This window comes from Archocentrus centrarchus, chromosome 24 (genome assembly GCF_007364275.1).
Source record: "Archocentrus centrarchus isolate MPI-CPG fArcCen1 chromosome 24, fArcCen1, whole genome shotgun sequence".
Lineage (NCBI taxonomy): Eukaryota > Metazoa > Chordata > Actinopteri > Cichliformes > Cichlidae > Archocentrus > Archocentrus centrarchus.
In genome coordinates this window covers 20,435,944-20,448,576 of record NC_044369.1, presented here as the reverse complement: position 1 = coordinate 20,448,576, position 12,633 = coordinate 20,435,944, and the positions used below count along the sequence as shown (strand labels likewise).

Below are 12,633 nucleotides of genomic sequence, written 5' to 3'. Positions count from 1 at the left end.
CCTCTGTACACCACTACAGTGGCTTTTAAATCAAACAATTTACATGTGATTGAAGTGCAGACTTCCAGCTTTGATTTAAGGGTTTAACAAACATTTTTTCCAGTGTTTAGAAACACATTTTTATATACAGTCTCCCATTTTCAGAGGCTCCAAAAAAAAAAAAAACCTGGACAAATTAATGTAATTTTAATTATAAGGATTGTTTTTAATACTTGAATGAAACTCCTTTGCAGTCAATGACTGCCCAAAGGCTAGAACCCATGGGCATTTTTACATGCTGGATTTCCTCCCTTAAGATGCTCTGCTAGGCCTTTACTGAAGCTACCTTCACTTGCTTCTCGTTTGTAGATCACTGAAACACATGCTTTCTTGAGCTCACACCAGGTGACTGGCTTGGCCATTGAAGAATTTTTCTTTATTTTTTGCCTTGAGAAACTCTTGGGTTGCTTTATGGTCTTTGGCATGCTTTTGGTCATTCTCTATTTATACTGTGGAGTGCTGTCCAATCAGCTTTGCAGCATTTGGCTGAATCTGAGCAGAGAGTATAGCCCTGTACACTCACAATTGCCTTTGACAGATGTTTGTGTGATTTTGAGCAAAGATAAAAGTGTTTGTGAAGTTTTGCTAGGAGAGTCAGAGGTTTGTGTGACCGTAGCCAAAAGTTGGGTTTTATGCCTAGAATTCTAACAAACACATGGGTCGTTACTGGAAAGGTGTGATAGTAGTTGTGAAATGCTGGAAGGTACTATGGGGCTAAAATATTTTCAAGTCACGCTATTTCTTCCTATTTTATTACCCCTCCCCACCTGCAACTGCCATATTTAAAGTGTATCCAGTGATGCATCAGCATCTGTTCACCTTATTTACTTTGTTATACTCCACTCTGCATTTAATCATTAATTGTTATTAATCTCTGGCTCTCTTCCACAGCATGTCTTTTTTTTTTCTCCCCTCAGCCCAACTGGTCGCGGCAGATGACTGCCCCTCCCTGAGCCTGGTTCTGCTGGAGGTTTCTTCCTGTTAAAAGGGAGTTTTTCCTTCCCACTGTCACCAAGTGCTTGCTCATAGGGGGTCGTTTTGACTGTTGGGTTTTCTCTGTATAATTGTAGGGTCTTTACCCACAATACAAAGCGCCTTGAGGCGACTGTTGTGATTTGGTGCTATATAAATAGAATAGAATAGAGTCTTGACTTCACAAGTAACTATTCATGAATATTAATATATTCATGAATAGTTACATGTGTTGTGCCATCTGTGTAAATGCACACAACACTCTCACCATGGAGACGATTATTGATGGATCCCGTTGCTGTATGAAAGCTGCAGGTATGAAAAAATAAACTCAGAGAAGAAGTTCGCAGGGCTGCATTTTAAGACCTTTCAACATGCAGCAGATATGAGTTTTGTCATGTTGGAGGCCGTCGGTGTGTGCAAATACGGCAACTAAACTGTGATCTGTGTCAGATCCACTTTCTGACCAGTGGACATGACAAATCAGAAGCATCATAACTGGCAATCCTGCACCAACTGAATCTTTATTTATTTTTTTTGACCTTTGAATTTTAATAAAACCATTTCCCCCGAGCCTCCTGGGCCATTATATAAGCGTGCCTCTGTTTATGAGGAGCAGACGTATACACTTGAACATTCTAAAACTGTTTGCTCTCTTGTATCACCGACTGTATCTTCACTGCTGGATGTAGGTGGCCTTATGAGGTCATTTTCCCTTTTGTTACCGACACATCCATTAAAACCAAACAACAAAGAGTTTTCCAAGGCAGGGGGTTTGGACTGTTTGCTGTTTCACATTGTGTAGCTGCTGCACCATCCATTGAGAGCCCAAAGATCTCATTATGCATTCGGAGAAACAATAAAGGCTAATCTGCGTCAGAGCCAGACCAGAGGATTCATATTTGTCTGGCATAGAGTGCCGACGGCTTTGTTTAAACATGAAGCAGGTTTCCTTTGAATACAGTAAAAGGGTTATTATGAAATCTGAAAGGTACACGCACTTGATTGAAATTCACCAAACAGGAGCATCCAAGAAACAGCAAAGTAAGTGGGGACAAAGCAATTAAATTTGAAAGAGTCTGGTAAAAATGCATGCTGGGTGATTACAAATAATTACCTTTTTATACTCAAGTTGCGTACATGCTATTGCAAAAACACATTATAAAGGAGCCTCCTCCCATGCAAAGTCACTGTGGCATGATTACTTTAAAGATATATGGGTGTTCCTACATATATGGCACATAATAGTAAACCATGCCTTTCTCTTCTCTACAATCCAGATGCACCATGTTGAGTATGTATCATATGGCCTTCCTTTCCATTCTGGAGGTAAATTGTTATTTCTGAGCACACCAAAGTAACCTGAGATGGGCTTAATATAGTTTCCACCTGCCTTTGTAATTACACTGATTCAATAGAGTCAATGCATTCTGTATTGTGCGCTCTGTTTAACCAGAGTGCACAATACAACCATCTGCACTAGATGATTACACCTCAGCTACTTAAGCTGAACGGTGACATTTAGCAGGGAAAGATAATGACTCCACTGCTCACCACCCAGCAGCATGCACAACACTTAATGGTTTTTGTTCAGTGTGATGACTATGAATGCTTGCTTTCCCTCTTTTAATGAATAATAATGCAGATACTGGAGGACAGAGCAGTGAAAGTGGGCCAGCAGAAGCCTGGAGATCTGAGGAACAGACGTGTGACTAAATCTTCCCCGACTTGAGAAGTCAGAGATGTCTGGGGAAATCTACAGTGGAGGATATGAATGACAAATTTTTATGTTTAAATCATTTTACTGAGCTGATCAAGGCACTCTGCCGGGGTCCCCCTGTTTGGGGGAAAAAAAAAAAAAAAAAAGTAAACAAGAAGGTAAACCTGAGATGTGCAACATATAAGGAAGTCTAAAAATTTAAACAAGATCCAGAACCGACGATTCCCCGGTGGATCGCGTGTACAAACACTGCTTGTGATTAAAAAGATGCTCACTTAATTTTGGGGCAAAGTCTTTAATATTTTATGTATGAATGTATAAATGTCACATGAACCATTCAAAACTAGGTCTTTATGCTTTGCTAATTACAACATTTGCAATTTATACAAAGCAACTTCTTACTGAAAAAAAATACATAAATGCTCTTAATCTGCTCCCAAATGTGGGAGAAACAGAGGAAAATTACCACATGTGCAGTCTAACTGGTATATCAGCTTAGTGTATGAAAAGATGAATTAAATCTCAATTAAAAACTGTAAAACATTCTGCTAAAAACTAGCATTTCTCAGCCCAGCTTGATTAATATAGCGCCAGTTCACAACACCAGTCATCTCAAGGCACTTTATCTAGTAAAGACTGTTCAGTATTATAGAGACAACCCCAACCATCTGAAGACCCCTCTGCTCGACTTGTCCGTCTCCAACATGCTCTATAAATGTAATATTTAAGTTACATAATTTTAACGTTTGCTGTCAAATTATCTGTCGGTTTGCAGTAATTCCCTCCAAGCTGGCGAACGGCTCACAAACTCCTCTTGGCCACTGCGTGTGTTGCCTCAGGAATACCCCACACAGAAATGGTTTAAATTAGAAAGTAAAAGCTACATAAATCCAAAATGTGCCAAGAGGAGCAGCAGGAACATGGCTGCCGCTGATGGAGACTCAGACCGGAGGGGAGGTTGGTCTGACCTGGCCGCAATCGGTCGGGTGAAGATATATGGGTGTTCCTGCATATACGAAATAATATAATAACTGTGATAATCAGATAATAAACTGAGATGTATTGCTAGCTAGACAATGTATTCAATACTGCAGGTCATTTAGAAAAACACGACACACTGTAGCTTCTTTGTTACTATACATTCTTTCCAATTCATTCTTTTTATTTTACCAAGCATTAATTTATTTTATTTCAGTCTCATTTATAAGCACAGTAGCACAATAAAGCAGTTACAGACTGTTTTGAGAAGCACTGAATTGATGAGGAATGGGGGGTGGGGGGGGGGGGGGGGGGTGGCCCAGAGTGCTGAGCTTCCTTGAATGCATCAACAAACTTTTCAACAAATTAAGTTTTCTGTTTAGGAACATCCTTTAAAAAAAAAAAAAAAAATTACATCACTTTTTGAAACAATTTCACTGGAGCTATTTTTAGATAGCCCTGCTGAACAAACAGGTGATACGTGCAGCTCGGGTGTAGTGAAATCACTGGCAGGGAGAGCTAATCTTACCACAGGCGGACAGATGAGAGAGATCGGGTCAGAGAAGCTGCTCACGATCGTCTTTCCTCCCTCAGGCTGAAACTGTAAGCAGGAAACAGATACGTGGAGCAGATCATTTGTTGCAGCATGATTTAATTTCATTTTTTTCTGATTAAACAAAAGAAAAAACAAACAAACATACTACAGTTAGGTCCATAAGTATTTGAATGATGACATATTTTTTGTAATTTTCCCTCTGAGCAGAACCACAATGGATTTTCTATAAAATAATCAAGAAGTGATTGAAGTGTACACTTTCAGATTTATTTCAATGGGTTTAACAAATATTAGAAATTACACATTTAGAATATTAGAAATTATTTATACACAGTCTCTCAATAGATTGATGATTGATTGACAGTTTTGAGCCCAGGTGAGGCCTGTTCCCCTATTATTCAAGTACAAATCATAAGCAGATAAAAGATGTGGAGTTGATTCCAAGTGCTGAACTTTGCTGTTCACCAGAATTCTCAATATGAGCTACATGAAAATGTCAGTGCATATGAAGAAGGCTGAAAAGGAAAACAAATCTATCAGAGAAAGAGGAGAAACTTTAGGAATGGCCCGATCAACAATCTGGTACATTCTTTAAAAGAATGAATACACTGAACAGCTCATTAACACCAAAAGGCCTGAAAGACCCCAGAAGATTCAAAGTGCATGATAGAATTATTTCTATCATCAAAAAAACCTCTTCATAACATCTAACCAAATCAAGATGACTCTGAAGGAGCAGTCCTCATGAATGGGTTTACAATAAGCTACTGGTTACACCCCCATAATAAGAAGCCCAGATTAGACCTCCCTAGAAAACATCTGGAGAGATGAAACCAGGATGGAGAAGGAGAGAAACGGCTCATGATCTGAAGCAAACCACATTAACTGAAAAACATGGTGGAGGCAGTGTTATGGCATGGGCCTGTATGGCTGCCTGTGGAACTGGGTCACTAATGCTCATTGATGTTCATCTTGGTTTCATCTCAGTCTTTCAGGCCTTTTGGTGTTCATGAGCTGTTCAGTGTATTCATTCTTTTTAAGAAAGTACCACATTGTTGATTTGGCCACTCCTAAAGTTTTTCCTCTCTGATAGATTTTTTTTTCAGCCTTCTTCACTTGCGCTGACATTTCCATATAGCTCATATTGAGAGTTCCAGTGAACAGCTAAAACTTCAGCAACAACTCCAGATCTTTTATCTGTTTATAATTTGTCATTGAAGAATGGGCAAACAGGCCTCACCTGGGCATGAAACTGGCATCTGATTACTTCTGAGGCTCTATTGAAAAAAGAAAGAAAGAAAATGGGGAGCTGTGTATAAATATGGCTGTAATTCCTAAAGAGTTAATGAAATACTTTTGTGAAACCCCATGAACTTCTATCACCAATTGATTGATTGATCATTGACCAATTTAGTGATAATCCACTGCAGTGGTATAGAGGGACAAAGCTACAAAAACGTATGGACCTACTGAATACACTGTACCATCAATAATGTTAGAGGTCTGTTTCCAAATGAAATATTTCCTGCATTAAAAACTTTGTGCTTTTTTGAGTTAAGATTTTACATTTCATTTCCTACACAATAAACTCTCTTGTGCCTTTAAATTTAACAACCAGTAAAAATCATTGTTCACCATGTTGTTCCACAGTCCCTTGGCCAGCTCCTCATGTCCCTTTATGGTGAAGTGGAAGCAATCGTGAGTGAAGAAGGTCATATCAATCTTCCCATTCTGCACAGAGAGACGTAAAATACACTTTGGTGTGGTTTCAGTGAAGGACTGCATTGTTGGTGAAACATGACTTGTGAGTCCCTCAGCCAAAAGCTACAGCTGTCACACTAGGGATCACGATGAGTCACTGATCACCGCATGATGTTTCACACTGATTGGTCTCCTGAAAGCAGACACTTATGTCACACTGATAGGTGTGAGATGGATTACCGGGAGGCGGGGCGGGTCAGCGTGTTTCAGAAAGGGCTGAAGAACAACAGCAAAGTCGTCCCTGAAGAAACGGTCGCTGTACAGCAGCTCCTCGAGTCTTTTCTGCAGATGAAAGCAGTGTGAAAAGCAATTTATCTCCCAGTTTCCTCGCCTGTGCTGTTATAATAACAGCAAACATACAAATTACGGAGAGAGCTGCGAACATGAAATCAGCATGAAGTATTTTGGGTGCAATGTACCCTGTTTGCACATTTAATCAAAAGAGATTTTTTTCAAAAGGAAGCGAGTTATCATCTCGCACAACAACAAGGCAAGATACAGTCAAAAACATGTGTTTTTATGGACATTTTTCACTTAGTTTGTTTCCATAATATTTCTTCTTTCAGGCTATATATATATATATATATATATATATATATATATATATATATATAAATAAAAATATAAGCTTGTTCATATATCCTACCATTCAGAGCCTGACATTTTATTCCTAAAAACATGGGAGTTTTCCTCTGATGTATAACATGGCAACCAAATGAAATAAGAATTTATCTAATGTTCATAAAACACTAATCTCCTATGCCAGCTCTCCTTAAAGAAGCTGCCTCCCATCGCAAATAAAATACACAATCTTATAAAGTGAGAGAAATAAAGTGCACCTGGAATTCCAGGTTAACCTCCACCAGCTCTCGCAGTTCAGGAGACCTGGCTACTGGCTCAATAAGGCATGAGCAGAATGACCTAAAACAAAAGGAAAAAGTTAAAAAGAAATGAATAATAAAATTAAAGAAATGTCCACCAACAAAAAAAAAACAGAAAAAAAAAACAGAAAAACAAAACAACGCTTTCTCATGCTGAAAGAGAGAAGCTCACCGCTGGAGTAAGCACCCTGGGGTGGGCTTCTGCACCTCCCTCAAAGTCTGCATGGGCAGGATCTGAACCACATTCACAATCATACGGGGAACCTGCAGCATAGCATGAAGACCTGCACTGTAGTGATTCAGCACAGCACTGAGCTGTCAGTCTCAGCAGATAGAAAATCCAGGCCTAAGACTGGTCTGCTTTATCTTTCATTTTACCTCATTCATAAGCATTTCCAACGAGACGGTCATGTAGTGCACGAAGTTATCGACTGAAAAAAGAGCCTGAGTAGAACAGATATTCATCAGAGGTAACAGAATAGTCAATATTCTATTAAAAAAAAGTTTTTCTACTGAATTAAAGATAAGAAACAAAGACAGACTTTATCTTTGCAGTAATCACAGATGTCATTCATGCCCATGAGAATAGTCAAAAGCTTCCAGTCCTCCTCAAAGTTCAGACCCTATAGGAAGAGACAACAGTCCTCAAAACTCTGTCATCCCTCTGCGATAACATTTCAGAGAAAACAAGGTCTCACTTTACCTCATAACCTCTCAGTGTGTCTATCAAATGTCTCGTCTGGCTGGGGAGGTTGCTACAAAACAAAGAACAACATGCTTCCTAAAGCCAGTTATAAAGAAAGCAGTAATTTTTTTTGTAAACGAACATAATTTGTTAGTGGAAGCAGCACGAAAGCACAGCAGAAAGTAAGAGTCAGCGTTTATCTCTGACTAAAAAGGTCTTACAAGGTGTTATGTCCAGTCACAGCCAGATTGAAGCCTGTTTCACTGATATGAGCCTGCATCCCATGAACTGTCTTTCCAGGAGAAGCACCGAGCAGACTGGGATTGAACAGCTTGATAATATCTAAAAACAAACAAACAAACAAAAAAAAATGAAAGTGGCAAACCGGTAAAGAAAATGCGGCAGTCTTTTCTCTTTGCGGCTTTCACGCAACAATATCATTAAGAAATAGTTTGGACATGAGCTTACTTGCCAAAGTAATGACATCCTGATATGTCCCATAGCCTCCAATGCTGCAAGCAGAAGGGAAAACAATACCAGCGGCAAAACTGTTAATGTCAGTTTAACCTCGTTACTTGCAGAATGACAGACATTCTCATTAGGAATACAGTTTCTATCATACATATGATATAAGTTCAGTATGCTTCACAGTGTACTGATTAATTGTGTGAGATTTGTGACGTGCACCTCCATGACACGTGACGAAACTCGATAGGAATGCCTAGGACAGTGGTGGCATTAGCACCTATGGCCGTCTGGAAAAGAAGGACACAACACAGAAAGATCAGGAACAGAGAAGAAGAAACGCCTCTTTATGATTAAGTGCGTGTCTGGGTGCGTGATCATTCAAATTTAAAAGGGAGCCTAGCGTGCCTTTCCAAATTTTCTGCCATATACATTCAATGTTGCCAAATTAAGGCTCAGGATGAGAAGTATTTTAAGCTGTGAGTCGTGCAATGCTACACAAAGAGTCCAAGAATAAAACTATAGAAGAAACAATAACAGGTTCCCATTTACCAGCTGCACTTTGGGCATATTCTCTTATGAAGATGTGTTGTTCTAATAAAAGCACAATAAAAGCCCAGAAAGAGTTATAACCAAGCTGACTGCTCTTCTGTTGCTGCAACATTTGGTTAGTAATAAAGTTTAAAGTTTATTTCCATCTCATTTGCATTCATTCTTTATCCATCACTGAAAGCATTTCAACTCTTTTCACAATGGCTGCTGCCTTCTGCTCAGTAGGACTAAGCAAACGTGCAAAATGAATGAATCAGCAGTCAAAGAAAAGCTATTTTGGTTCAGTGTTACACTGTATCATCAGTAAGCAACAAACGGCAAATAACACCTACTGTCAGAGAGTCCCCCAAGGCGGCGATGACTTTGATATCTGCCGCCTTCACAAATTCAACTAAACCAAAGGGTGAAAGGTGGGATAGATAGAGAGAAGGTGAAGGGAGAAAAAAAAATCCAGCTTAGTTACAACTCATGAACAATAATAATCTGAGGTTTGCAGGCGTGACCTGGGCAGACCTGAGGAGGGGACAGAGGGAGAAGGGCTCATGTCCGGGCACTGGAACGAAGGATGCTTGAAGCTCACTGGTCGAGTTTTCTCTGGAAACTCCTGAAAAAGTAAAAAGAGAGAAACCTCACCGTCACATCGAGACCAGTTATGCTCCTTATTTATTTTTTTGTAAAGTCTAAAGTTTGCCTTAAGGCACTGTCTTCCCACACTGTAATAAACTGCTCTAAAAATACAGCAAATTTTGTACAGTAGTGTTCTGCTTTTTGTGGAGAGTTTAATACTGTACATGCTGATACCCTCGTGGAAAAACACTGAAGCTCCTGTGCAAACTTATAGTACAAATCTTATGGAATAAGAAAGAAAACTGTTTTTAGATATCACAACCCAGCGAAGATGAGACTAGGGGCAGTTGGGTGCCGGTGAGTGTAAAGACTCACTGGAATGTAAATGTTATTTCAACATTGTGGATGTGTCATTGCTAAATATACTGTAGCTATAGCTAACAATGGTCCATTGTGTCAGTACAGCATTCCCATTACGGTGCAGTGACAAAGCTGAAATCTCATCTTAGAGATGCAGATTGAGACTCTGTTCACCATGAAAGAATTTTACTTTTTAAACATTGCTCAAAAAAATTAAAGGAACAGGAAGCATCACAGTACAACACAAAATCGGTTAAACTTCAGGGATATCACTCTGTCTGGTGAATCCAGTTCACCTGCTTTGCTGCAAATCAAAGTGACAACAACAAAACAACTCCTCAAAAGGGAACAGACCCTTTTTCTCCCCTTATCACTAATGACTGATTTTTTTTCTCTAATTTTGCTTTTCGATGGGGTCCTTTTCACTGCTTGTAACATGAGATGGTACCTGCAGCCCCTTCAGGTTGTAAAGGATATGTGTTCTCATAAGAACGTTTGCTGTGTCTCCCATTGCAGTCTGAAGAGTGGGGAAGATACCAGGAGATGGTCTGTTACAAGAGGAGTGCCGGACCCAGCAGCAGGAGCGGTATCTGCTCCTTTCTGCAAGGAGGAGCAGGAGGAGGAGCACTGCCGGAGCTCTAGAAAATGACTTCCAAGCAGGCTTTTTGTGCATGGTTCTGACCAAACTGCCAGAATCAGACTCCACGACATCCACCGTCGAGTTCTCTTCACGCTGAGCATGTGACCCACATAAAAGAGTCTGGAGACACTGCGGTGAATGTTATGCTGCCTGCAACATCATCAAGCGTGACCAGTTTGGCAGTAGATCAGTGATGGTCTAAGGAGGCATACTCTTATAGGGCTGTACAGACAGCTACTCAATAATTCATTTCAATTTTATTCATATAACGCTGAATCACAGTCACCTCACCTCTGTATTGTAAGGTAAAGACCCTAAATTAATTACAGAAAAAACCCTACAATCAAAATGACCCCCTATGAGTAAGCACTTGGTGACAGAGGGAAGGAAAAACTCCTTAACAGGAAGAAACCTCCAGCAGAACCAGGCTCAGTGAGGGGCAGCCATCTGCAAAGGTGAAGGCTTCGTAGTGGTGATTTAAGCCCTTTCTGCCAGCAATCACGGGAAATGTCAACTCTCTGCCCAACCAAAGTGATGAGCTGGAGATATTGGTGAAGACTCAAAGTATAGTGTGAGTGCAGTCTCATGTGTTTTACTGAAACATGATTGAACCAAAACATCTCAGACTAATGTGGATCTACCTGCTTTCACCCTCAAACGGTCAGAGATGCTAAAGCCAGCGGCAAGAAAAAAGGCAACAGTCGAAGTTCTACATGAAACTGTTGCTAGTATACAGACTAAACATCCAGAGGCACACTTCATAAAATCAGGAGACTTCAATCATGTTTCTCTCTCCTCCCACCCGACTGGATTTACACGATCTGTTGACTGTCCTACCAGAGAGCATCCTGAAGCCATCCTGAACAACTCTGATCACCCACTTTGTAACAAAAAAAAAAAAAAAAAAAATCATCAGTACTGGAAGATTCCTCTCTAAAATGGAGAGATAAAGAAAATCTTTTGTACCCTCAGCTTTCAGGCTTTTCAGTCCTCATACAAATAGCAGATGAACTATATGAATTTCCCTCTGGGATCAATAAAGTTATTCTTACTCCTACAGCCACATGGGGGCCATAGACACTACTGAGCCACACTGTGATGCCAGTTGGATCAGCCAGTGACTTCAGTTTTTAACTTTGATTTTGAATCCAGCCCTTGATGGTTGACGTTTCCACTGATCATTCTTAATGTGACTTTGTTCTCAACTACCTGAGTAATTCATTTATTACAATTTGATGTGCGTTTTAAATAACCCCTTAATATTTTGGAGCAGGGCAGTTATGAAGTGTTAGGAACACTAAAATAATAGCAACTAAATAACTGACAGTAAGAAAAGGTAACACTTATATTCAGTACCGCAGAGCACTGTTTTACAATAAGAATCTGTGTACAGGTTACAGTAAGCACACTTGAACATAACTTTGATGGTGTAAGCCTCACCTTCAATACATTGTTATGCTGCATTTTCACTGTGATCTTTGTTTTATGTCTTTAATACGTTAGCTGTGCTCGTTGTGCACAGGTTTAGGATGCCTGCCAGGCCACGTTGTGTAGTCACACATTGATAACCTGCCTCTTAAAAGTAGGTTCACTATTGCTCAATATTCATGTTTTTGTCTTGTCAACCAAGGTCTTTTGGTGTGGGCAGCCACAAGCTCTAAGATCACTTTGCTGTTTAAGTGATTTACAAAATGTAGCCCTTCTTGTGTCTAACAGTAACAGCACAGTCCCACTCAGTGATAAATGCAGGTGTAAACACTACCTTATTAAGGGCCTCCTTGCTGTAGTGTCGTATCCCCTCTTCATACTCCAACCACCAGTCGTTTCCTTTAAAAGGATCATTAACTCAATCTTTTCAAACAAATTTACAAGCCATTGTTAATGCTCCTCTTTAATCAGCTAAATAAGCACATTTCCTTCATTAGGCCCGTCTCAACTTTGTCCTTGTTGTATACCTACTTCAATAAATAAAATTTTAAAAAGTTATTGGCTGGTTGATATGAATCATAAACAATCCATTTAAAGAAAAGAGAAAAAAAAAAAGGGCCCTGATTCAGAGGCTGTTGTAACAATAAATATAGGCACACAGCCTCACGTGGGAGCTGCCCTCCTGCTTGTTCTAGCACTTACCTTTGACAGAGCAGGACGCAAGCACGCATGTTGCCACAGCGATCCAAAGCCACCCCATAGTAGCGCGTATGGACCAGTCAATGGGTCACCCCTACACACTGCACAATGCGATGCTCAGTTTTTACAGCATTGTCACTTTGTCTCACCCACCCTCAACGGCTGAGCGACAACCTACGGCTCCAATGAGAAGCACCGCTCTCACTGCTGATCAATGTCAGCAACATTGCAGTGTTATGTCGGATATTTAAAGCCAAGCGGGGCACGGGCCACTTCTTCACACTGCAAATAATCTTTGATCCAATAACTTCAGCAATCAATCATTCGAAG

The 12,633-nt window shown here is 40.1% G+C and overlaps 1 protein-coding gene across 1 annotated transcript; it reads right to left on the bottom strand.

Annotated features, from left to right (window-relative positions):
• Nucleotides 1-3,235: 3,235 nt before the first annotated feature.
• On the bottom strand, nucleotides 3,236-12,385 carry LOC115774647 (phospholipase B1, membrane-associated). The gene is made up of 16 exons (XM_030722005.1): nucleotides 12,307-12,385; nucleotides 11,939-12,003; nucleotides 9,123-9,213; nucleotides 8,942-9,000; nucleotides 8,280-8,347; nucleotides 8,061-8,104; nucleotides 7,814-7,934; nucleotides 7,611-7,662; nucleotides 7,450-7,530; nucleotides 7,286-7,351; nucleotides 7,080-7,171; nucleotides 6,866-6,947; nucleotides 6,207-6,308; nucleotides 5,901-5,996; nucleotides 4,239-4,310; nucleotides 3,236-3,737 (listed from the first exon to the last, which is right to left on the bottom strand). Exons 1-16 carry the CDS (start codon nucleotides 12,362-12,364, stop codon nucleotides 3,612-3,614), a joined length of 1,275 nt encoding a protein of 424 aa, XP_030577865.1. The 5' UTR covers nucleotides 12,365-12,385; the 3' UTR covers nucleotides 3,236-3,611.
• Nucleotides 12,386-12,633: the final 248 nt, after the last annotated feature.